This window comes from Natrix helvetica (genome assembly GCF_964273705.1).
Source record: "Natrix helvetica genome assembly, chromosome: 3".
NCBI lineage: Eukaryota > Metazoa > Chordata > Lepidosauria > Squamata > Natricidae > Natrix > Natrix helvetica.
In genome coordinates this window covers 154,018,779-154,045,567 of record NC_138549.1, presented here as the reverse complement: position 1 = coordinate 154,045,567, position 26,789 = coordinate 154,018,779, and the positions used below count along the sequence as shown (strand labels likewise).

Here is a 26,789-nt window from a genome sequence, read left to right as displayed (position 1 = left end):
CCAAGGCTATCAGCTTCATCTCTTCTTCTTTTATAACCAATAGCAAAAGAGACACACAGTTGCCATGGGAAAGCTCACATTCCTTCCTTTTTTTAAAATAAAAAGGCTATAAGTAAAGCCAGCAGTCTTATTCGTGTACAATGCAACTCTGATCTGCATTTAAAAAAGAATAACTCCTGCAGTTTGAAGAGGGGAAGACTTGGAAAAAGAGACAGGAACTATTTTTGTCCTTCTACCTCTACTGTCTAAGTCCTTTTTATATTTCCAGAAATATGGAAGCTAGGGTGAGTTGGAAACAAACTGAGAAAAGTATTTTTCTTTCTTTCAAATATCTCTCTGTGTGTCTTCCTCCGTCCCCCTGCCATTGTGATTTCAGGCACAGCTACAACATACAGTACTGGGAAAGGTGGTAAGGATTTATTAGTTGGGTTGGATGTTGATTCTTAACATTTATAGATTTAAAAAATGGTCTTTCGTGACAGTCTTTCCATCTCTTATTTTAATATTAACTTTCCATCTATGATTTCCAGACTTTAAAAAGATAAAAGAAAACAGGATTTACTTATATGGGCTTGGTATTAAAAGAAGAGAGCTGCCCTCTTGTGGAATATATTAGTAGATTTCACTGCAGTACCAGTTTTTGAGCTACACATTTTTCCTTTTTGATATTTCCATTATTCTATAGCACATTCAGTCTGCAATGCCTTCTGGGGCTTATGTCTATATCCATGGAGCTTATTTTGCAAGGAAAATGATCTCTTTCCAAAGAACCGAGAGTCAACTTGATAATGCCGAAGACTGTCCCACCTTGATATGCATGCGCACTTCTTGCGTGAGCATTTTATTTTAAGCCTTTATATCTCGCTTGCTCTCTACAGAGTTCTAGGAAGCTCATTCCCATCAATCAAATTTTAATAAACTGCTGGAAAGGCTTGGTATGAAATTATTGGTAAAGCCAAATCAGACTCCTATAGGCCTGGGTGGGACCACCGACAGGCAGTAGCTCCAAAGGCATGACATATGTCCTCTTTATTTGTACCTCTGTTGCGCATTGTGACATCTCTTTTTCACCCTTTCAACAAAACCATGACTGCACTACCTGCAATATAGACTCCATGCACATGAAAGAGATATAAACAGATGTCAGACCTGCAAGCCATCTTTTCTTTTTGGCCTGCCACACTTTCTACTGTCTGCTTTCTATTGTGGGAAAATGGGAAGGGGGAATTGTACGGAGTTGGGTGATATATAGCCACGATAACATTCTTCTTAGAGAGCCAAGGCTTAGAGACCCATCTTTGTCTCTGCACCTGGCTGGATCTGGATGGGAGGAAGTTGTCTTCGTGGCAGTGAAAGATTGGACCATGTGATGAACTTGTGGGTGTTGGGGCAGGAACTTGAACTCTCAACTGAGTGGGAAAACCTGGAAGCTTTCAGATTCGGGTTTTCCCAGATGGACCAACATGGCTCTTTTAATAAATTGGAACTTTGAGGAATCTCTTGTCTTGGATTCTTATTTTATTCTGGATGCTATTTGGAACCCTGACAACAGATACGATTCCTGTTGCACAAGAGCTCTGCCTTCTCCAGAGATAATCACACGAGAAAAGCATTGCAATCACACCAATCAGATCAGGAGAAGACTAGAAACTGCTCCCTATACGGAAGGTTATTTGCACAGAAAGGACTGTAAAACATTCACCTTTCAAAATGATTGAGTAATTTTGAAGCACATGATCTTTAGAAGGTTCGTGGACTGCAAAGAGACCTAGAATTATCCTTGTTCTTCAGGCTCAGCAGCACTTGTAAGACAAGCCAATTCTACACACACTTTTCTTGTCAGGAGCTCAATTTCAAGAATTGTTTATTTGGGGACAACTAGAATAGAGGTGACTCTTTCCTCCTACAGTGTCAAGTTCATGCATTAGATTTCTTCACAGCTGTGTTCCTTGAAGTCCTAGTTGTATACATTTATTGTTTCAAGCACAAAACAATATTTCCACAGGGAGGGTAATACTGAGCAAGAATATTTGCAATTGCCTGGTTCTGGACTATACTCTGCTGGCCTCTTGACTAATACATCCACACAGAAGATAAATTATAAAATCAACATTGCATTTGCTAGAACTTATATTGGAATCTTGTATTGCCAATCTGCTTCGTTGTACATTAACCATTTTCACACACACATATATGCTCCGTTGTATCAAACAGCTCTTTCCATATCCTGAATATCCAATACAGGGGTGGGTTCCTGCTGGCATTACTAACAGTTCGGTGGACTCATCCCACATGTCTTGAGTAGCACTTACAATAGGGCTACGTTGTATCTAGTGTTTTAATACTGCATACTTGGTCAAACTGGAAATTGTGGCTACTTAAAATCTCTGGAATGGAGAACAGAAAGACTGGCTTCTGAGAATGGAAGGGTGTTAAACTCAATTTCATTGAGAGCCACATCAGGGTTGTGTTTGACCTCTGGGGGCTGGGGTGGGTGTGGCCAGGAAGGGCATAGCCAGCTCAATGTCACTCGTGTCGGGGGTACCTGTGGTGGCTAGAGCATTCTGCCAGTGAAAAAAGGCTCCCAACCTCCGTTTTCGGCTGCCACAGCTTCCTGCAACCCTCTGCAAGCAAAAACGGAGCTCAGGAGGGCTGTATGTGGCACTCCTGAGCTTCGTTTTCACTGGCAAAAGTACCATGGGCTGGTCCTTTGCTGTTTCCAGGGCGGCCCTGTGGTCCAGATCTAAGTACCGCGTGGGCCGGATATGGCCCCCGGGCCTTGAGTTTGACACCCCTGATCTAATACTTCTTTGCAGTCTCTTGGGGTTTTTCCCTCCGAGCCTTAACTTAGGTTCTGATTGGAATGAAGGGAGTTATGGTCTGGAATGTGAAGTTTATTGTGCATTTTTCCAATAATCACATAGTTATTCTAACTTTAGAAGCATTAAGTTTGGATAGAATCTAAAATGAAAGGAACTGCACTACAATCTTGCTAATGTTGCTATGGTTACCCGTTAGCTTCTACAGCCAAAGCACACAAAAGCTTTGGAGATTCATTTCATCTCTTGTCCTTGTCCACTCTGGCTACTCAAATCTGCCAACGCTGGGTTTGAAAATATAGCTCCTCTTAAAAGACACATGCAAGGACCAGTCAGTGATCATGATTTAATAAAGAAACCAAATTTATATTCCACTATTGTAGCAATCCCTGTTTGGATTCTAATTTTCCATTGAGGAGTAAATTACTGAAAGATATAGTGGCTTCCACTTTTAAGCAGTGTTGAAGATTCGGATTGTTTAGATCTATTTGCATTTGGTTTGCATTTGGCAGATGGAATCAGCTCTGAGGGATCACTCTGAAAAAATATTTATGTAGAATAAATCATGCCACTCTGCTACATTTCCTCCACTTCTCGGGCACTTTCAATCAACCACAATGTTCTTCTGAACAATTATCTGGTTGAATATGGAAGGCACAGTACAATATTGTACAGCATACATGTACAATAGAGAGTACAGCATACTTATACACTACTTCATAGTGATTTACAGCACTCTCTAAGCAGTTTACAAAGTCAGCATATTGCCCCCAACAATCTGGATCTTCATTTTACTGAACTTGGAAGAATGGAAGGCTGAGTCAATCTTGAGCCGGTTAGGATCGAACTCCTGACAGTGGGCAGAGTCAGTTTGCATTCTAACCACGGTGCCACCATGGTGCCACAGAGTATATATAGGAAACAATTTTAATTGGAGAAAAGTGGCAAGAAGTCTCAATCCAACAAAAAGCCTGTAATGTAATCATCATCATCATTTAATTATAGGAGCCATGGTGGCACAGTGGTAGAGTACAGTACTGCAGGATACTTCTGCTGCCTGCCGGCTGCCTGCAACTTGGCATTTGAAATCTCACCAGGCTCAAGGTTGACACAGCCTCCCATCCTTCTGAGGTGGGGAAAATGAGGAGCCAGATTGTCGGGGTCAATATGCTGACTCTGTAACCCACTTAGAGAGGGCTGTAAAGCACTGTAAAGCGGTATATAAGTCCAAGTGCTATTGCTATTGAACTGAATACTCCTACTCAAATATTACTAACAGAGCACATAGTTTCTATATAAAGCATTTCATTTTTTAAAAGATCAAATTTCAAGTTTCTTAAATTCTTTAGTCTGATACTGTCATAATTTTGAACAGGAATGAAAACTTCTTTCAGGGAGGTTGCTCTGTCTTGGAGCCCTTCAAGAGATACTGCAGCCATGGGTGAGGACAACAAGGAAGTCATTTTCATACTTAGAACTTAAGCCCCTCTTACAAAGAACCGAAAAAATCTCGACATATTGTCCAACTTATTTGCAGCTAATTGCCTCATCCCTACCCTAGAGCGGCGGTCACCAACTGGTGGCCCGTGAGAAAATGTTGGTGGTCCACAGAACAATTATTTGCACTTTTTATATTGCACCAAATCAGGGGTCCTCAAACTACGTCCCCTGGGCCAGAAATATGCAATGATCGTTTGTGTTGCTGCAGTCTCCCCCTTCAGTCTCTTTTTGTGCAGGTCAGAGGGGGGCAAAACTTGGGGTCTGCTTCAGTCTCCTTGTGCGGGGCTTTGGCCGAAGGCTGGGGGGGAAATACCGCTAGTGGCAAAGAGCCAGAGGACCTTGTTCCAGTGGGACTGCATCATGGCCTGGAATTGGTTGATCATCTCAGCCCACTGAACCTCCAGGTGCCGGTACCTGGTCTTGCACTCCCACAGGTCTTTCCTCTGCTTGGAAAGCCTATGCTCATAGTCCTCAGTGAGGTGCTTCTGCTGAGCTTCCTTCTCAGTCAGATCCAATTTGAATTGAGCCAGCTATTTTGCCAACTCTTTCTTGTGGTGGTTGCTTAGCTCCAACAACTGCTTCCTGTTGGGGCCCTAAGGAGCCCGAGCGGGGAGGCAAGGAGTGGATGGAAGGGGAGGGGCGACTAAGGCCAGTGAAGTGCCCCTCGACTTGAGTGACATTGAGTTGATCACGCCCCCCAGTCACGTGACCACCTAGCCATGCCCACCTAGTCATTAGGCTGATCATATTAGTGGTCTGCGGGATTTAGAATTATGAATTTAGTGGTCCCTGAGGTCCAAAAGTGGTGGACCCCCACCCTAGAGCATCTCCATATGTGAATGGGTGAAAAGCCAAACTAGTCCAGAGACTTCTGAATTCTACCTTTGATCAGACAAATCAAAAGACGCCTTATTTTCTTATTCATCAAAATCAAAGGAAGACACAGGGAGGCGTAGAAATACAAGCACAAGGATCCATTAAGTAAGAACATCCACAATTGGGCTTCCCAGTGGGAGAAACTGTGAAGAGGAAGTGCATCTACAGATTAGTCATTCTTGTAGGCAATTTTCCCAATATAAATGGCCTCCCTAAAGCTGCCATTAACCAATATTTCTTTGGCCTTTTGTTTTGTACAGAAACTTAAGGAAGGAGAACCGGTATGGCAAGGAATGAAAAACCAACCAGTATATTTTCCAGTTTCACAAAAATGAAGCGCATGACTTAAAATATACAGGATCAGCTCAGATTGCCAGTTCAGTTGTACTGTATATAGGCAAAACAATTATGAAATTCTGTATAAAAGTACAAACCCTGAAATCTATTGTATGAAAATAGGGATACTGGAACTACAGTATACATTTATTCAGCTATTGCAATTTAAATATAAAAGAGGGGACTTCCATGAAACCAAAAGTTACATGCCTGGAAATCATTCCCAACCATCAACAGCTTCCAGCAGGCATTAAAAGTTCCAAGCACAGCTTGGCAGCAGCCATAAAATCTAAAAACTTGCTTTTTGAAATATAAGGGAAGGAGATTCTTGGGAAGCTGAGTTCTGTGATCAGTATCACATCAGTGCTTTATCTCTGCACATGCAGAAACCATCCTGCACTAATTGTGAGAACTGTTACCAAAATTCCCTAAGGTCAGGCTCTCATACAAGATTTAGGAGATTATAAAAGTCCGAGAAGGGACATAGAACAGAAAGATTAGATCCCTTTTGCTCCTCTTTGACTCTCTCCAGCTTCGCTGCAGCTGTCTTAGGAAGATAAGCTTTGTCGAAATGAAAGAAGTGATAAACTCAGAAAGAGAGCTTGGTGAGTAATATGTGAACATTAGCTCAACTTTGTTGTGGTCCGCTGGCAGCATGCGGAGCTGGCAGGAGAGTCAGACAGTGAGGAAGTTGGGAAGGAACATGGGCCAGTCCTGGAGTCTGGGGAAAGCTCGGACAAGGGTTCTGCATCGGAGGCAGAGAAGGGGCCAGGGCCATCTGTTAGTTATGTGCTGCCTCCGGAGTCTAACATCAGCAAGGCAGAGGAACAGAGGGAGCCTGTTCCCAGTGCGCGCATGCGCAGAGCTGCCAGAAGGCAAGAAGAGTTAAGACAAAAGGGGTGACTCGGGAATAAGGCTTGGAGATGATTGGCCCCTCCCATAAGACATAAAAGAGGAGCAAACGGACATGAGACTTTGCAGGAAGCAATTTTGTTCATTCTGGTCGGTTTAAACTCTGAAGCTCCGTTTGACTCTGTGCTCCGTTTGGCCTTGCAAAACTAATTGGCAATTAGTTCCTTGGCAGCGTTTCAAGGGAGACAAAGGTGGGCGCTTATCAGCCTTACCCTGAAAGACTGTGGCAGACTTCTGTAGGACTCTTTACAGACTGGTTGTGAATCATTACGGGCTGTGAATGAATATAATTCACAGCCATTTAAATGAAAAGAGAGGTTTGGGGACTAAGCATGTGATTTGTACTGTCTCAGGAAGCCTAGGTCAGAACAAACTTGAAATATTTTAATTTCCAGAGGAAACTGCTTTATGCATCTTGAGGGTGATCTGAATTGAGCCCTGACAAGGTTATCCATCCATATTCATCAGAGTCTGCCTTCAGAACAAAACTTTAACAATCCTAGGTCTCTCCTACAGTGGTTCTTCTTTAAACCCTGCTATTCAATATACTTTGAAACATAAAATATTGGGAGCGAGAGGTAGGGCTTCAGACATTGGAAGAATTTTGAAAAGTCCACGCAGCAGGTTCCATATTATTTCCTGAATTTCTGTAAATGAGAACTACAGTAGTGTCAAAATCAATGTTGGTGGCATCATAAGAAGGTCAGATGAACAAGAAGCTGTGAACTGAAGGACAAGTGCAAGTATCCCGCTGAAGAACCCTCTTCCAGGTGCCTCTACATCTCGGATTCCCTACTGCCTGCCAGTACAGTAGCTGGTTCCTGTAAAACAAAACAAAGCATGCCATGAAGTGGTATTTCCATTTCTATAAGGACAGAAGGATAAGAGGGCCATGAATATCAGAGAGCAACTGCCAACAAGAGCAGAAATTAGTAGGATTAATCCCAAAGGTGCTTTTTCAAGAGGCAACTGGACTTTCTGATTTTTCTTTGAAGACGTTTCGGTTTTCATCCAAGCGTCTCTCTTCGGAGCTGAAGAAGGTTCATGGATGAGAAGTGAAACGTCTTCAAAGAAAAAACAGAAAGTCCAGTTGCCTCTTGAAAAAAAGCACCTTTGGGACAACCGTGACCTGTATGACTGAGAATCTCCATAGACATTTAGTAGGCTTGATGTTTGTCAACCTTGGCAACTTTGAGATGGGTGGACTTCAGCTCCCAGAATTCCCCCATCAGCATAGCTAGCTGGGGAATTCTGGGAGTTGAAGTCCACCTATCTTACAGTTGCCAAGGATGAGAAAAACCTGGTGTACATGACTATCTTTTCTTGAGTTAAGGATTCTGAATCAGATCTTTTGTATTCCTAATAACATAGAACATTTTACAATCCAATTGCAGAAATCTTGGCTGCAAAACTAATTTTTCTTTCACCCTACTTGATCAAGGTAGTACCAGTGGGCTGCTCTGGGTTTGCTCAGGTTCGGCCGATCCTCTAGCGAAGATTCTGCGCGGTTCGGTGAACCCCCAAGTCCCATTCCTGCCTGACCCCACCCTCCCCTCCCCTCCCTGGAGTCTCCAAGCGGCCCATTTTGAATGCCAGGTAAGTGCAGGGCCCACACGGAGGCTCGGGGAGAGAGAGAATCGGGTCTCCTGGAGGCTCTGGAAGGCCAGAAATGGGCCTGTTTCTGGCCTCCAGGGAGCCTTCGGAGCCCGGGGTATGCCATTTTTGCCCTCCCGGAGGCTCAAGGAAAACCTCCGGAGCCCAGGGAGGGCAAAACTGCCCTCCCCCTTGCCGTGGTGCAGGAGGCCAACTAGGCCATGCCCACCCAGCAACCGGGGCAGAGAACCAGTTGCTAAAATTTTTGAAGCCCACTCCTGGGTAGTATGTACAGACTGTCTTTTAATCTGTTGCAAATCTGGATAGCGATGGTGGCAGGTTATTCCTAGACAAGCATTTCCTTCCTTCCTTCTTTCCCCAGCTGTATGGGCAAGACCATCTGTTGCAAACCTGCATTCCATAACTCCCATGTCTTCCTGCAAATCCTAAGGAACAGCTAATCTTGGCAAACAAGAGACACTGGCTTTCCTAACACATGATTTTTTTGCAAATGTCAGTAGTGCTTCATCAGGCCTGAACCTTCCAGTGGCATTTCATTTTTTTAAAAAAAAAAACGCTCTAAATTTTATTCCCTCATTTAAAAGGCTGCCTGTTTAAGTACCAAAGATGCATAGTGTACAAATTGATTGCAGCTTTTAGAATCTATTTCTTAAGCCCATATGTACTGAATAAATTGACGAGGCACAAAATGAACTTAAAAGTCGATTTACAATACAATACAATAGTAGAATTGGAAGGGACCTTGGAGGTCTTCTAGTCCAACCCCCTGCCTAGGCAGGAAACCATATACCGTTTCAGACAAATGGTTATCCAACATCTTCTTAAAGACTTCCAGTGTTGGGGCATTCACAACTTCTGGAGGCAAGCCGTTCCACTGATTCATTGTTCTAACATTTGTCCAAGGCACTAAAAATGTGAAGTAACTGTGTGATGCTGAAGGGGTATTTATTTCTGTAAACCATGGGTTTCTCCAAACTTTGGCTCCAGTCCTATTCGCCTTCATCACCTAAGTTTGCCATTAAAAAGGAAGAGGAAATCTCCCAGCCATTCTATCCTTCCACAGAATTCTTTGAATAGATGAATGATGTTCAGGGTGGCTTCTCCTCTTGCCCTCCCTTCAGAAGACTTTCCTCAACTGTTCTATTTTCTCAAGTGATCACGGCAGACAGATCTTCATGTCACCGTATCCCCTCGTAGATTTGATCAATGTCTCTTAAGTCTATTTCAGGAAGAAGCCAAGGAGGACAGGAATATTGACAGATGTCTCCAGTTGCACCAAATGAAACCTCACGAGACATTCCAAGCATGGCTCAGCTGATTCAACAAAACATTGCAGCCATACTTGCATGCGAATTAAATGAGTTGACATCCTGAAGCCATGAAGCCCCCTTCATCACTGAGAAACTATTTCCCTGGAGGCTGGGGTGAAACTGTAGTAGTTCAACCATATTACACTTTCTTCTTTGCTGGTTGGTTTTTAGGGAGCAAAAGAAGAGCAACATATCCAAATAGCAAAAACATTAATGAACCCTGGATGTTTGTATGTCTCATAGAAAAAAGAAATAAGACATCTGAACATTGGGCACTATCTAACAAAATGAAATTCAATGGTGAAAAGAGTAAGGTTCTACATTTAGGCAACAAAAACAAAATGCACAGGTACAGTATAGGTGGTACCTTGCTCAATAGTAGTAACTGTGAGAGGGATCTTGGAGTCCTAGTGGACAACCATTTAAATATGAGCCAGCAGTGTGCAGCAGCTGCCAAAAAAGCCAACACAGATCTAGGCTACATAAACAGAGGGATAGAATCAAGATCACGTGAAGTGTTAATACCACTTTATAAGGTCTTGGGAAGGCCACACTTGGAATACTGCATTCAGTTTTGGTCACCACGATGTAGAAAAGATGTGGAGACTCTAGAAGGAGTGCAGAGAAGAGCAACAAAGATGATTAGGGGACTGGAGACTAAAACAAATGAAGAACGGTTGCAGGAACTGGGTATGTCTAGTTTAATAGAAAGAAGGACTAGGGGAGACATGACAGCAGTATTCCAATATCTCAGGAGTTGCACAAAGAAGAGGGAGTCAAGCTATTCTTCAAAGCACCTGAGGGTAGGAAAAAGAAGCAATGGGTGGAAACTAATCAAGGAGAGAAGCAACTTAGAACTGAGGAGAAATTTCCTGACAGTTAGAACAATTAATCAGTGGAACAGCTTGCCTCCAGAAGTTGTGAATGCCCCAACACTGGAAGTCTTTAAGAAGATGTTGGATAACCATTTGTCTGAAACGGTATAGGGTTTCCTGCCTAGGCAGGGGGTTGGATTAGAAGACCTCCAAGGTCCCTTCCAACTCTGTTATTGTATTGTATTGTATCTGGCTCAGAGGCCAGATGGGAGAAGGTAGTCCTGCAGTGGGCCAATTGAAAGCCAGTAGTTCTTTGACACAAACACCCCTTTTCTCCATGCAACCTAGACTGCCTGCATAGGAGGTTTTCTTCCACTATTTTCATGCCAGATCACATTCATCCCCCGCCTCGGCCTGGCATCAAGATGGAGAGCCCATTGTGAAAACGTGTCCTCAATAAACAGTAAGTGTCCATCCTCGAGCCAGGAGAGGGAAACTGTATGGATCATAGTTTAGTTTGTCAAGAAAGAACTGGCATAAATTTCTAATCTGTATACACCAGGGGTGTCCAAACTTGGGAACTTTAAGACTTGTGGACTTCAACTCCCAGAATTCCCCAGCCAGCCATGCTGGCTGGGGAATTCTGGGAGTTGAAGTCCACAGGTCTTAAAGTTCCCAAGTTTGGACACCCCTGGTATACACCAACAAAGTACCAGCAGGTTTACATAAATATTTCCAAAACAGGGGAGGAAATACTGTACAAAAGAAACAAAGAAAAAACAAAATGATGCTTGCAAAATTTGTTTGGCTCAGATCATTAAAATAACTGCTCTAATTTCTGCTTCCATAAGTAACAGAGAGATGCATCTCTTAATTCTTGCCCTTTTTCAAGTTTTCTAATTTGTTGCTTATTTGTTGTTTTATCAAAATGCATGCGGCAGGCTTTCCCAACCTAGTTCTTTTTAGATGTATAAGACTACAATTCAGAGGTGGGCTGCTGCCGGTTCGGGGAAACCGGTAGTTCCAACCACCGGCTGAGCTTTCCCCTCCACCCCGGTGCTACCTCCGCCCTCCTGCCCCAGCACTATCCCGTCCTATCTATCTCACTCACTGGCTCACAAGATCCGCCTGCCCATGGAGCCCAGCTGATTCCCATGCCTTGCAACGCTCTACTCACAGCGGCTGCCCGAGAAAGTGTGCTGGAAGCCACGCGCATGCAATTGCCATGTGTTTGAAGCCCCATGTGCACGCTCACATTTTCGGTTCTGCACTAGGCAAATCAGTGGTTAAATTATGTGAAGCCCGTCTCTGCTACAATTCCCAGAATTCCCAGTTGGTATGGCCAAAACCTCAGCGTAACAAAAAGTTCTCTTTGTGATCATTAATAGGCAAGATTCGTTCATCCTTGCAAGTCATCTCCAGATGGAACAAATGAAATACGTCAAGCATGCATTTATGGAAGTTTGAGACCTTCTCCTAGCAGTCTGAAATTCTCCACTGTCAGTTTCACCTTCTCATACATTTATTTCTGGGCAGGACATAATTATATCAGGCTTTAACTTTCATTTGCATTTTTTACTATATTTTATAGCTTCAGCTGACAGTTATACTTGCTGCTATTGGGCTCTATCAAAATCATTTTGCATCTGTATACTGCAGTGATGGCGAACCTATGGCACGGATGCCACAGGTGGCACGTGGAGCCATTTGTCAGGGCACGTGAGGCGCTGCGCTGTCAGCTGAGTTCACCCTTTTTTAAAGCCATTTTTTGCCCTCCCCAGGCTCCAGAAGCTTTATAGGAGCCTGGGGAGGGCGAAAAGAGCCTCCCCTGTCCCCCTTGGAGGCCCTCCGGAGGCTTCGTGAGCTTCCCTGAAGCCTCTGGAGCGCAGAAAACCAGCCCTACAGGCAAACCGGAAGTTCGGGAACGGACTTCCAGTTTGCTCGGATGTTCGTTTTGATTGCTCCAGAGACTTCAGGGAAGCGTCCTGAAGGTCCCTGAAGCCTTCAGAGGGCTCAAAACAACCACTTTCGGTTTGCTCGGAGGGTCGTTTTGACTGCTCCGGAGGCTTCAGGGAAGCCTCCTGAAGGTCCCTGAAGCCTCCGGAGGGCTTCCGGGGGAATGGGGGAGGCTGTTTTCGCCCTCCCCAGGCTCCTATAAAGCCTCTGGAGCCTGGGGAGAGCGAAAAAAGCATGCAAAAAATGGGGGGGTCGCGCCTGTAGTGTGCGCATGTGCACTGGGGGAGTCACGCATTGCATTATGGGTGCGGCACGCCCCTGCACTCCCCCCACTTATAGCACACGAGCCAAAAAAGGTTCTCCATCGCTGGTATACTGAAACCAGGCATGCAGAAAATGCTTAATCTTCTTGTTTAATACCATAAATAAATTGTATCTGATGGGCTTTAGTTTTGTACTAAACACATCTATTGCTTCTAATAAATATATTTCATGTATAAACCAAAATTTATTTCAAGTCCTGAAACAAAGCAACTTAAGTTCATTAGCAGTGAAAGTCAAGAGGGAATTAAGCTGTTAACTGCTGTATATTGTAGACTACTATGGATGAGAGCTCAGCAACAGTATGTGCTAGGAAACAAGGGGGGCCCTGTACTGCTAGTAATTTATGTCGCTAAGTGCTGACGTTGTACAGTGAGATGTTGCATGACTGCAGCGACTGCAATCCTAATTGCCCCAATTGTGAACCGATAAGTGCAGGTTGCTAAGTGAGTACTGGCCTTGGTCTCTCCCAGCTTGACCCTCAGTAAGATTAGGGGGTGGCTCCAACTCCCCCTCCCACTCACCTATCTCCCCTCTGCCTCAGCCCAGAACCGTGCAGCTCTGGGGGTGTCTTGCCATGCCCTGGGAAGCTGCAGACACCCCAGTTTCATCCATGGTCACCCTCATCACTCTGCACTGTGCCAACCCAGTTGACCTTTGCTGTATCCTAGCTCCCTGCTGTCTTCTTGAGGTATGTCTAATTCACAAGTACATGTTATTAAGGTAAAGGTAAAGGTTACCCTCACACATATGTGCTAGTTGTTCCCAACTGTAGTGGCGGTGCTCAGCTCCGTTTCAAAGCCAAAGAGCCAGCGCTGTCCGAAGACATCTCCGTGGTCATGTGGCCGCCATGACTAAATGCCAAAGGCGCACAAAACACTGTTACCTTCCCACCAAAGGTGGTTCCTATTTTTCTACTTGCATTTTTTATGTGCTTTCAAACTGCCAGGTTGGCAGAAGCTGGGACAAGTAACGGGAGCTCACTCCATTACGTGGTGCTAGGGATTCAAACCGCCAAACTGCCGATCTTTCTGATCGATAAACTCAGCATCTTAGCCATTTAGCCACCATATATGTTATTAGTAGCTACTATTTTGGGTATCACTGAGGGAGATATTTTTTTATAAAAAAAACCAAAGTCCTGTTGGTTTTTATATATGTTCAAATGTGTCTAAAAGGAGTGAAGCTTTGATTGCATGGTCTACCCATCTTGACCTTTTGACCTCCCCAACTGATGATCCAGCTGCTGCAGGAAGACCTGATGGCATGGCTTGTTCATCACATCTACAGAGTCCTCTCACATTAACTCAGATACATTGCTTTATTGGTGTCAAGACCAAGGAATCTATCACCCAATATAGGTTAAACAGGTTTTGCTTTTGCATGTATGAACAAGCCCATATTATAGCATAACAAATTTAGCAGCTTTTCTGGGATAGCATCTTCAGAAGCTCCAGAACAGAGCCATAGGACATGTGCAACAACAATCCCTATAATAGTTACCTGGGACTTTTCAACCTCACTTTTATATTATTTCTTTCTTGCAGTATAACATCTGAGTGACATGAACTTAAAATGAACCAATATACATTTCCCCACTAAGCAAAAGATGTAATTGATTCTTACTTCTTAGCTCCACTCCCATCCCCGGAGCAGTGTAGACTCTTGTGATCTAGGGCTGGGTGTTGACATTCCACACACACTGTGTGTCCTTCACTGAGATACTTCATCCAATGAGTGTAGGAACTATTCCCATGCAGGCAGCCTTCTGTGATGGCCATGAGCTGGAACTCAACACAATACCTGTCATAGAAGAGATCAAAGAAGTGGCAATTTGGAAGCCAGAATGCTTCTTCATCTCACCCAGCCTGCCTTGTCTGGGCTCTGAAGTTAAGCAAGATTAGGTTGTTAACCCTTGGAGGAGACAAAACCAGGGAATTGTAGGATTGAAGAGTAGACTGGGAACTGGAAAAATATATCCTCAAAAAAGATATTGGCAGAACAGATTAGCAATAGCACATAGCACTTAGACACATACCGCTTTATAGTACTTTAAGGCCCTCTCTAAGCGGTTTACAGAGTTAGCATATTGCCCCCAACAATCTGGGTCCTCATTTTACCCACCTCTGAAGGATGGAAGGCTGAGTCAACTTCTGAGCCAGGTGAGATTTGAACTGCTGAACTGCAGCTAGCAATGGCCTGAAGTACTGCACTCTAACCACTGCGCCACCTCGGCTCAGATTTGTAGTGTGGTCAAGAAAACCACATGGACATGTTCGTGTGGTTACCTGGAAACTACCTAATTTCTCCAAAATAAGACAGGTTCTTATTTTCTTTTGACAACCCCCCCCCCCAAAAAAAATAAGCACATGGCCTTATTTTTGGGGAGTTCTTATTATTTTTGAGGTGCAGGAGGCGGCGAGTGTGGTCACCTCATGGCTGCTGCTGTGTTGAAATATTTTTGGGGAGGGCTAATTTTCAGGGGAGGGCTTATTTTAGCGCATGCGCTCAAAAGCCCGATTGGACTTATTATCCGGGGAGGTCTTATTTTCAGGGAAACAGGGTAGTACATATTTAGCTTCATGCTATTCCAGTTACTGATCAACATGAGAGGAGAAACTCCCTACTTCTTCCTAGTCGTAGCTGGTGGCCCTTGTGAGGAAGAAAAAAGAAAGAAAGACTAAAAAGTCTTGCATTTGATCTCCAAGACTCTTGTTCTTTTCTTCAGAAAGTCTCATTGCATTCAATGGAAATTTAGTACAAGAAAAGTGTGTAATGGGCTGCAATCTTAGACCTACAGCAATTCACAGACAAATAGCAAAGCTGCTTCTGCTTTAGGCTGCATGTGTAGTCATGTGGTTGAAGAAAAACTATGCATGTAAAAAGTATGGAGTATTTGCATACTTTGCCCAACATTTTTTCTTCTGTGTACATATGTCATTTAATCCTTCCGATTCATCTTTACCCTGCAATGATAAATCTAAGGGCCACTTTACTTCCAGCTCTGCTTCCTGTATCAATGTCAAATATTAAATGATAAAAGTAATTCTTACTGGTGGATCCTATATTTAAAGTTTTATTTCCAGTTACCAGGGATCTAAAACCATTTTCAGTAACATACCTATATAGTAAACAGGGTTAGGTTAATTTTAATATTTTTTTTCATTACAGCTATCATTCCTTTTTTTCAGGGTGGAGTCAGGGCAACTGAATGGAGCTGAGCATTTACTGGCCAGATGCCCTTCCTGATGCCTACATAGAGTTCGTAGCAGACATTTACTTTTTGCACCCTGATGGAAAAACATTTGTCGCTGCCTAGGATTAAATTCTCAACCTTCCGAGTAGGAGGTGACCGCCCTCAACTCTAGGCCATAGCACTAATTCTTTAATTTAAATTTTAATAATCAACTGGAAATTATACCATACCGGCCATTAAGCAGGTTACATATGAACATGCACAATTTTATGACTTTTTTGTGGTGGTGGTTAAGTGAACCACCAGGGTTGTTAAGTGAACGCAGTGGTCATTAATCAAATCCATTGTCCTTCATGGTTTCTGGTTTAAGCCAGAAACAAAAAGGAAATTCTCATTTCTGGCAAAAAGGTCATAAATAGGATCACGATAGCAGGATGCTGCAAACAGCCATAAATGTGGGACAGTTGCCAAGCACCTAAATCAGGGGTTTCCAAACTTGGGAACTTTAAGACTTGTGGACTTCAACTCCCAGAATCCCCCAGCCAGCCATGCTGGCTGGGGAATTCTGGGAGTTGAAGTCCACAAGTCTTAAAGTCCCCAAGTTTGGACACCCCTGACCTAAATTGTGATCATGTGATCACAATTGACAGTTCTGCTGTCAGAACCTTGAATGTAGGTCGTAAGTAGCCCTGGGAAGATCCATTGTAACTGTGAAAGGTCACTAAGTGACCAGTTGTAAGTAGAGGACTACCTGTAGAAGAAGGGAGGAGGCTGAGAAGGCAAGATCTGCTGGGGGATGTTCTGACCGAGGCTTCCCAAGAGCATGAAGCAAATTCCTGGTCTCGACAAAAACCACTTTATTAATTTACTGTGAATTCTGCTCATTCACATCCAGCAAAGTCTTTCAAGGGAGGATTTACAGTCACAGACCTTATCTGGCTTGGAGAGCTGACAGGCCAATATCTGCAAAACCTGGCAAGGAGTCTCGGAGTCACGAACCAATTAAGCGAACTAATTGTCTCCTGCAAACTCCACTCCCCTTTTCCTCCTCTTTTATTTCCTCTGGGAGGGGCCATTCATCGCCTACCTTACTCCCAAGTCGACCTCTGTTCTTTAGCTGTTCCCTTCGTCTGGCAACTCTGTGCATGCGCACACTGGGAACAGGCTCCAGCTGTTCTTCTGCCTCACTGATGTCTGACTCTGAAGGCGGCTGATAACTGGCATACGGCTCTGGCCCCCTCTCTGCCTCCGAGACAGAGCCCTCTTCAGAGCCTTCATCAGACTCCAGGACTGGCCCATGCTCCTTCCTAACCTCCTCACTGTCTGAAAATGCTGCCAGCTCTGCTGGCCACTAGTGGGCCACAACAGGGGGGGAATTAGGGTTAGGGCCATGCACTTAAGACTATAAAGTCTCTCTTAGTGTCGAGATTGTTAACTACAGTACTATTATTCACCATACAGTTCAATGCGACTAAAGGAGGCAAAACAATAGATTTTTTTAATGCCGAAATACAGAACTTACCCAACTCCTTCTCTTCCGCTGACCACAGCACGCTTTCTCCTTGCTTTCCCATAGCCTCCAGTGGTTATTAATGCTGGGACTGAATACATGAAGGGGAAGAAGGGAAAAAAACCACAACAACCAGTCAGTGAAAACTGCAAACTCATTTAGATCAGCAGAATAATGAAAGACTGGGAGGCTCATAGAGTTTAATGCCTTGTTGTTGTTTGCAAGTGGGAAACCAAAATCACATTTTCTCCCACAATTCCAGATCACAAATAATTATTCATCAACTGCAGAACTGGGAAATCTTCATCCCGTTTCTTTCTTGTTGGAACAGGCCTACCTATTATCATTGTAGAAGGAAGGAAGCTATTTTAATAACCCACCACAGTTTGGTAGAAAGAAATACAATACATTTGAATTGATCGCCATAAATTTTAATTGGTCTCAACCGTGTTTTGTTTTTTAAGGAAAAAATAGCTAACAGTAACTAATTAAACTTTTTAACGCAGACTAACAACACAGAAAAACAACCATTTTAATTTTTTCTAATATAGCCATGCCTATTTGGACCAGCTAAAGAACAGCACAGCTTTCACTTGCACCAAATTCTTCTGCAGGAGACCCATTTGTTCTTCTTCCTGAGCTAGAGTGTCATGTCATGGATTCTGCTGATATAGAGGTACAATTGCCTATCCATTTTCTGGCTGTTTTCCTAGGGCCGTGATGGCATACCTATGGCATGTGCCAGAGGTGGCACACACTGCCCTCTCTGTGGGCACGCAACCCATCGCCCCAGTTCAGTTCCGCCGCGCATGCACACGCGCCTCAAGCCAGCCAGCTCGTCTTCGGGTGTCCATTGCGCATGTACAGTGAGTGGGGCACACGGGGGGGAAGGGCGCACATGGGGGCAAATCCATGCATGTGCAAGAGGAGCTCATGTGTGCGCATGTGCAAGGCATATGCAGGGGGCCACACGCGCAAGTGCAGGGGTGCATGTGGCGGGCTGCACGCACATTGCATTTTGGGTTCGGGTGTGCGCATTCGCAATTGGGGCAGTCGGCCCAGAAAAGGTTAGCCATCACTCTCCTAGGGGATTTCCGTATTCACTGATGCTTTAGAAGCCAATTCAAAGTTTTATGATACCTTGATACAAGTATTTCCATATGCCTGAGATGAGGAACGTCTGCTCCTCCGGTTCTTGCAGAACTCTAATTCCTAACAGTCCTGAGCTGCAAGGACAAAGGTGTGAGGCATGGAACCATCAAAATCTGAAGAGGCATTCTATTTTGAGCATATGCCATTGGCCCAACCCATCTTGCAGGAAATACTATTGATGTTGATTTTGGAGCAAAGCATCAAATCTGAGTATGGATCTATATCGGGGTGTCAAACTCAAGGCCCACAGGCTGCATCCAGCCTGTGGGGTGTTTAGATCTGGCCCACAGGGCAGGCCTGGAAAAAGCAAAGGATCAGCCTGTGGTGCCTCTGCCAGCGAAAACAGAGCTCGGGAGGCTGCGATGGCTTCTTGAAACCCTCTGCCAGTGAAAACTGAGCTGGGGAGGGTAGCTCTCCCAAGCGCCCTTTTCGCTGGCAGAGGGTTGCAGGAAGCCATCGCAGACTCCCGAGCTCCATTTTCACTGACAGAATGCTCAGGCGACCACAGGCGCCCCCGACATGAGTGGCATTGAGATGGCCACACCCACCCTGGCCACGCCCACCCGGTCCCCAAGGACAAACACAACCCTGATGCGGCCCTCAATGAAATCGAGTTTGACACCCCTCATCTATATCCTTATTATCATAACTCATTATCTGGAGAAATCAGACAGGCAGTAACCTTCTTCTTTCACAAGAACAGTGGACCTGCTAAGCTAGTTTATCCCTTAAGCATTTTATGGATCCCAATGGACTCCACAAAAGTTGAGAACTCTAAAATCCAGCCTGTTCCTTGGTTCATCGAAGAACTGGAAGCGATAAAATAAATAGGATGTAGTTCAAATGCAGATGGAAATGATGCTTCATTGTGATTACAAGCAAACAGGCATAAGGGTACAATACCGTTCCTACTTTGGCTAATTAATTCGTGTCAATAGAACAGCCATAGCTTTCTCAGCATACCTTCTAAAATGCTCGAACGGATCATAAAAATATGTATGAGTTGGGAATGTTCCATTAATCATCTAGTCCAACGCCTTCCTCTTCATACCAGAATGCAATGAATCATCTTCGGCAGGTAATCATTTAACCTCCAATGGGGAGAAACCAGGGCTGCTCTAGATAAATCATTCCACCGCTTAACAGCTCTTACCACTAATAAATTATTTCTGATAGTCAGCCAGTATCTCCTTTCTTTCAATTCTTGTTCTTTGTCCTTGTCCTATTCTTGGTTTCAGCAGAGGTCTGATCACTCTGGCGTGAATAACCTTCCAAGATACTGTACTTAGTGCACAGAGCAACGGCTTCACTATTCCCAGCAACTCTCGATTGGATTCTGCCTGATTTGTTCCTAAGCTTGGTACGAGAGGGATCCATCTACCTGGAGGTTCTTTCTACCTGATCGCAGCAGCCTTTCACAATAATTATGCTGATTCTTGCAGGGCCCAGTTGCCCTTTGCTGGAAACTAAAGGTTAAAGAGAGAGCAAAATGATATTGAATATTGCTATTTTTATGCACATGGGAAAGTTTTGCAATGACACCATGGAAGGTAAGTTCCAATTAAAGTGATTATAGAGCAGGGACTACAGCACAGACTGAGTCCCAGTCATGTAAGAATCCAGATTTGCCTATCGCCTCTTCCTTATTTCTTCACAGAAATGGCCCATGTAACATTCCAGCTAACAGTCTCTGTGCTTAGCGGAATCAGACCCATCTCTCAAACTGACATTTAGTATTATGCAATTATAAAAATAAGGGCCATCATAAATATTCCAAAAAGATTTGCAGTGTGGTTAAAAGGTACTTAAAGGAGGATTTGAACTGCCTTCCCCCACTTACGAATGGAGTCCTTGCACAATGTCCCTTGCTGAGTCCAATACTCCAAACAGCCAGCCTTCTCTTCAAGAGGGGGGCAGGCGTCTCCGCCGTTTCTGGGCTCCCGGATCACCTGTCGCCTTCGGAGGCGGTAGGCTGCCTTGCAGCGTTCAGCACACCCACTCCATTCACTCCAGTCAGAGACCAGGCAGGAAACCTCTGCAGAAAGAATAAGACGTTACTTCTAAAAGCTGGGTGTTCTACCCAGCTCCTCAAACACGACAAACCCTCTGACGTGAACTCAACAGATTCCTTTATTAGGAATGCCAGCAGCCCGAACAAAAAGTTTCTCTCGCAGGCTAACAAGTCCACCAGAAGATGAATACTGTATTTTTGGGGAGTATAAGACGCACCTTCCCCCCCCCCCCCAAAAAAAAGAAGGTGAAAATCTGGGTGTGTCTTATACACTGAATACAGCATTATTGGCCTCCCGAAACTCCGCCCCCTTCACATACATGGACGTGCAGAAGGTCTGCAAAATGCTCCTGAGGGCTGGGAAGGGCAAAAACGAGTGAAAAAACAGGTTTTTGCTCGTTTTTGCCACTACCCCACAAGCCCCCAAGAGCACTCTATAAGCCTCCTAAGGCCTATGCATGCCCTTTTTGGGGGGAAAAAACGGGCCCATTTTTGCTCGCTTTTGCCCCCTCCGCCAGCCCCAGGAGCACTTTGAGGGCCTCTCAAACTCTCCGCATGTCCCGTTTTCTACAAAAAATGAGATGTGCAGTGGGTTTTGGAGGTCTGCAGAGTGCAAAAACTCTTTTTAAAATGTACTTCTTCAAAATCTTGGTGTGTCTTATACTCTGGTGCGTCTTATACTCCAAAAAATATGGTAGTTGTCTGCCACACCTATTCATGTCCGCTCCCTGCCTTTTATCCCAAGAGCTAGGGTGGGGCCTCGCTAGCAGCGTTGGCTCTCTTCCTTCCCCAGGATCAGCCCACAGCTTTCCACTGCTCTCCTCTCCTGCCTTCTGCACATCCGCATGTCAGGCACTGGACCCAAGTGTTCCTCCTCTTCCCCATCGGCCACCTCTAGACCTGGGGGCTGTTGACTCTCCATCTGAGGGCTGAGGGATGGCCCAGGCTCCGCCTCTGTCTGTCTGTCTCTCTCTCTCTCTCTGCCAGCTCCATTCCATCTTCCGCCTCAGAGCTCTCAGATTGCCTTGATGCTAATCTTGACTCCCACGTTCCTCCTCCCCCTCTGATTCGGCTGCTGGAGGGGCTGGTGGCCAACAAGCCACAACACTGAGATCCATTCTATGCGGTATCAGGTGAACATCCCAGAAAGAGAATCTCAAATCATCCCTGCTAAGCAAGTATCTGAGCATGTTGTGGTTTATAGCAGGGATGTCCAAACTTGGCAACTTTAAGACTTGTGGACTTCAACTCCCAGAATTCCCCAGCCAGCTCTGCTGGCTGGGGAATTCTGGGAATTGAAGTCCACAAGTCTTAAAGTTGCCAAGTTTGGACACCCCTGGTTTATAGGTTGTCCTCGAGTTACAACCGCTTAGCGATGGTTCAAAGTTGCAACAGCACTGAAAAAGGTGATTTACAATCGGTCCTTGCACTTATGACCATCAGAGCATCCCCACAGTCACGTGATCAAAATCTGGACACTAACTGGCATATATTTACAGCTGCAGTGTTCTAGGACATGCGATTGCCCTTTGCAACTTTCCCAGCCAGCTTCTCACAAAGTCAATGGAGGAAGCCAGATTTGCACAGAAGAAACCACAAATGCATGATTCACTTAATAACTGCAGTTTGATTCACTACAATGACAAAAAAAGCTCATCAAACTGGGTGCAACTCATTTAACAACTGCCTTGCTTTGCCACAGTGATTCTGGTCACAACTATGGCCATAGATAACTGCCTGTTATTTAGATATTTTGGTATTTTAGAAGCATGGCTTAGTTTACATATTGAGGCTGATAGATTGAACGGCAATCAAAACCTCCATAAGTTAAAAAGACTTTCTAAATGTTTTTGCTATGTTGATTTTCTAACTACAGGGGAGGTTGTTTCGTTTACAGGAGGAATATTCATAAATGTGATTTCCCAGCTACAAGATGAAGCACTACAGTCCATGTTCACCTACAGATTTAATACATTGATATCCTATCTTTTCTGAGTTCAAAGCAGTGTACCTTCCTCCAATTTATCCCCACAGCTTTCACGTGAACAATAGGTGAAACGGAAACATAATAATGGGCCCAAAGCTCTGTAGCAAGCTGCAAGGTTTTTTAATTCTGTATTTTCAACTGTGACACACAAAAATGGATTCGCTTCTCGAAACCCTCCAAGACACAAAGTTTTGTGCTTTGTGTTTAGCGCGTGGCACAAATCCAGTCACTGAAATTTGTAAACCAGGGTTTGTTTGTTTGTTTGCTTATCAAAAAATATCCCACCTTTCACCCAGGAGCTCAAGACTACACAGCCAGTCCTTCCTCCTATTTTCCCCACAATAGCAACTTGGAGTTGTTGTTCTTAGTGCGTATCTCCCTTAGCTGCAGGATCAGCCTGTTTTGTGCTCACCTAATTCAGCAAAGCGTATCAGTACATGATGCCAAAAGGGTTTTGTTTTTCAGCTAGCTTGTTTCAGAGCCCGGTACTGATTACAGCACAGAGGGAGTAACTGGACCAAAGTCATCAGCTGACTTCTGTGGTTAAGGATAAACTACTAGAACTTCAATCTCCTTGTTCCTTCCTGACATTCTTATACTCCATTTCACTAGCTCTGATAACCCAGCCAACTGTGGCTGTCAATAAAACGTGCAGTACAATAAACCCTGGCTCTGCTTGCATGTACTGTATATGGTTTCAGCATTTGATAAAAGAAGCATCTTCTGAGTTTTCCTGCTTGAGCCCAAAGTAAAAGCACTCGGCAGTGCTAGCTGAGAAGTCTATAAATTGCAGATCTAAGTAGAGGCGATTGGGAAAACTGGGCTAAATCACTTTGATCTTTAGCAAAGCAAGATGACACGGAATTTAAATGAGTTTGCTTAGAGAATTTCAGAGAGAGAGAATTCAAATATAGACTACTTTGCAAACAAGCAATCCACTGACCTTCACAAGAAACATTGAGGTCCCTGATCTTATTCCACTCCAAAGATCGTGCTATACCCACAGAACACCAGAAGATGGCAGTATTAGAGGATACAATACAGTACTTAAATCAATCCTTGATTGGTTATCAAAAAATAAAAGTTCAATGGTTGTAATAAAAACGAAACAACTAGTGTGGGGAGGAAGAACTGTGGAAATTAATTCATTAAGTTTCACAAACTTGCGAGGAATGAAGGAGAGTACATTTAGAATAGGAGAATTACACAGCAGGTTTCTGCATTAAGCATCACCCGAGGCTTCTTTGATTTTATATCTTGCACCAAGATTTCAGTCCTCATGGCCTTCCCAACTGTAGTACTATCCAACATAGGCCAAGCCTATGATTTTCAGAATCCCCAGTCTATCTTCAAGGCCCCAGATTGGAAGGCTCTCCTAAAGAGCAGCTTCAATAATTATTTTCAGGCTAAGCATTTCTCTCTGGGCTTGGGATAATGGAACTTGCAAAACTTTTCTGGAAGAAACCGGAAAATGAAACAAATGCTTTGAAGCATTAATGTCAATAGAAAAAACAAAACACAGATAGTCCTTGACTTATGACTACATTGGAGCCCAGAATTTATGTTGCTAAGTGAGAAATTTGTTAAATGAGTTTGGCCCCAAATTTATGACTTTTCTTACATTTGTTAAAAGAATCATTGCAGCTATAAAATTAGTAACATGGTTGTTAAGTGAATCTGGCTTTCCCATTGACCTTGCTTGTCAGAAGGTCGTAAAAGGGGATCACATGACCCAGGGACACTGCAACCGTCATAAATGCGAGTCAGTTGTCAAGCATCTCAGTGCAAATCACGTGACCATGGGGATGCTGCATCGGTCATAAGTATAAAAAATGGTCCTAAGTCACTTTTTTCAGTGCTGTTGTAACTTTGAACGGTCATTAAACGAACTGTTGTAAGTCGAGGACTACCTGCCTTTCTGAGATGTATAAATATCTTTGTTGGAGCAAATGTCAATATTCTTTAGGGGGAGTTAGAAGAGACTGGAAGGTCACATCTCTGAAATGGTAATAGGCAAAAGAACTATATATGACCACAATTGAGCCCAAAATTTCCACTGCCAAGCAAGACAATTGTTAAGTGAAACATGTCCCATTTTACGACATTTCTTGTCACAGTTGCTGCCAAGCCAAGATTGCTCTAAAGCTAAATGCATTCTAACGTGGCCATCACATGCGAAGACCTGTGGAGTAAAATTCCAGAAAAAGCTTGAATGTCTTTATAATACCTTCCAGTAAATGTGATCTCCTGGCAACTGCCTAGATTAGCCCTTGAAGCTTTTTGGCAATGTTCAGGTAATCCTCAATTTACAACCATCTGTTTAATGACCATTCAAAGTTACAATGCTAATGAAGAAAAGTGACTTATAACTGGTCCTGCACTTATGACCTTACCACTGGTCCCTGAACTTGTCACATCTCCATGGGCATTGGTGAATATTTTTTTTAATAAATAATTTTTATTGAGCTTTTTATAAAACAAAACATAAAAGACCATATTCAACAACCATTCTTCCCATTCCTAAGACATCGGTATATCCCATTTTGTTTATCATCATACATGCTTTCCATTCGCTTTACACTTGTTGTTTTCTTTTTACATTTATAATCCCTATAACCTAATGTTACATACATACATATATTTATTCTACTTTCATTCGTTAATCCTGTTATTCCTGGCATTGGTGAGTATTAAACACTCTTGGAAGACACAACTGAAAATCTCCCATTTTTAACCAAGGGACCAAAGGCACAGCATGACAAAATAAGCAATATCTCTGTAAGCATAAACTGTTGCCTATTCCAGTCGGCCCCAATCTTCACTTGATTGCTCCATTTGTATGGTACTGTGAGGATCTAACATTGCCTCAAAAAAAGTCAATTTCCTAGGTCATTCTGCCCTGCTCTGGTCATTCCAGATAGTACGTAGAAACTACCGTTCCTGGATTTCCTTTGGGAGTCATCGGAGCAACAGGCTGAGCAAACTTAGAAATTTTCTGACAGGGAGAGAGCAATCAACCCGTGGAACAGAAGTTGCCTTCAGAAGTTGTGGGAGCTTCATCACTTGAGACTTTCAAGAAGAGACTGGATTGGCAGTCCCTCCGGGGAGAGGGGGCAGTCTAGAAATTTAATAATGTATTATTATTATTATTATCTGTCAGAAATGGTGTAGGGTCTCCTGCTTGGGTGGGGGTTGGACTAGATGACCTACAAGGTCCCTTCCAACTCTGTTAACCTGTACCTGTATCTACGGTAACTCCCAGCGCTGCCAAGCCCCTCGCCCGGAAGATGCAACAGTGGAGCCTCCAAGGCGCAGCTGCTGCTACCTAGTGCAGGGAGAAGCTATCACATAACCTCAAAACTGATAGTATCCATAAATAACTGAATTAGGCTTTTAATTGTTAATTTAATGGATGGAAACTGATCAAGGAGAGATCCAACCCAGAAATAAGGAGACATTTTCTGACAGTGAGAGCAATCAACCCATGGAACAGAAGTTGCCTTCGAAAGTTGTGGGGGCTTCATCACTGGAGGCTTTCAAGAAGAGATTGGACTGTCAATGGCTGTCATTTGTCAGAAATGGTGTAGGGTCTCCTGCTTGGGTGGGGGGTTGGACTAGATGACCTACAAGGTCCCTTCCAACTCTGCTATTCTGAAATTAAGCCGGAGAGACGAAAGAGCTCCGAAGAAAAAAGCAAGGGAGAAACAGGTGGGAACCAGCCCTTCTCCCCTCCAGGCTCCCTTTACCTGGCACGCTCCTTGCCCGCCCAGCCCGGCCCGCGCGGAGACGCACCTGGGCAGAAGTGCCGGTAGTCGCCGCAGCAATCCAGGGTGGAAAGGCAAGCCTGGTCGCAATAGCAGAGCCCGTAGGATCCGTCGGGTCGCCAACCGGCGCTCGCGCACTCCAGGCTCCTGCCCGAGCAGCAGCGCCCCAGCTCGCCGCAACCGCCCTGCGCTCCCGCCGCGGCCAGCAAGAGCAGAGCGCCCGCCAAGCTCCCAGAGCCGCGGGTCACCGGCATGGCTGTCCCGGCCGGTCGGAAAGAAAAGCCACGGAGAAGAAAAACGCGGCTTGCCGTGCAGCGCCGAGCACCAGCCTCCTGCTGCTGCCCAGCCACCCGCCTTCCCTCTGAGGTGACGTAGGAGAGGGCGCCCCGGCCCCGCCAAAAATGCAGCGCCCCGGGGCGATGCCTTCCAAATTGCCGCTGCCCACGCGCGGAGGGGATCCGAATCCTATTTACCAGGGAAGGGGAATTTCCCGCGCGTTTCGGCCCATCAAATCTGAAAGCAGCCCCCGAAAGGAGGGAAAAGAAAGGTCCGGTTTGTGGGGCTGCTTCTCCCAGCCACCCCCCGCCAGTTCCCTGCGCAACCTTGGCGGGGCGGCTTGCGCCCACCCGGTGGAGGATCCGCGCAAGAAAAGGCCCGAAAGTTGATCTTTGGAGTTCGAGCCTGCGATTAACTGCCGACCAACCCTGCCC

The 26,789-nt window shown here is 44.6% G+C and overlaps 1 protein-coding gene across 1 annotated transcript; it reads right to left on the bottom strand.

The window, feature by feature from the left end:
- Positions 1 to 1,512: 1,512 nt before the first annotated feature.
- Positions 1,513 to 26,789, bottom strand: LOC309388672 (somatomedin-B and thrombospondin type-1 domain-containing protein-like). Its single transcript, XM_081946195.1, has 5 exons — positions 26,108 to 26,789; positions 20,158 to 20,352; positions 17,178 to 17,256; positions 14,086 to 14,262; positions 1,513 to 7,264 (listed from the first exon to the last, which is right to left on the bottom strand). Exons 1-5 carry the CDS (start codon positions 26,331 to 26,333, stop codon positions 7,147 to 7,149), a joined length of 795 nt encoding a protein of 264 aa, XP_081802321.1. The 5' UTR covers positions 26,334 to 26,789; the 3' UTR covers positions 1,513 to 7,146.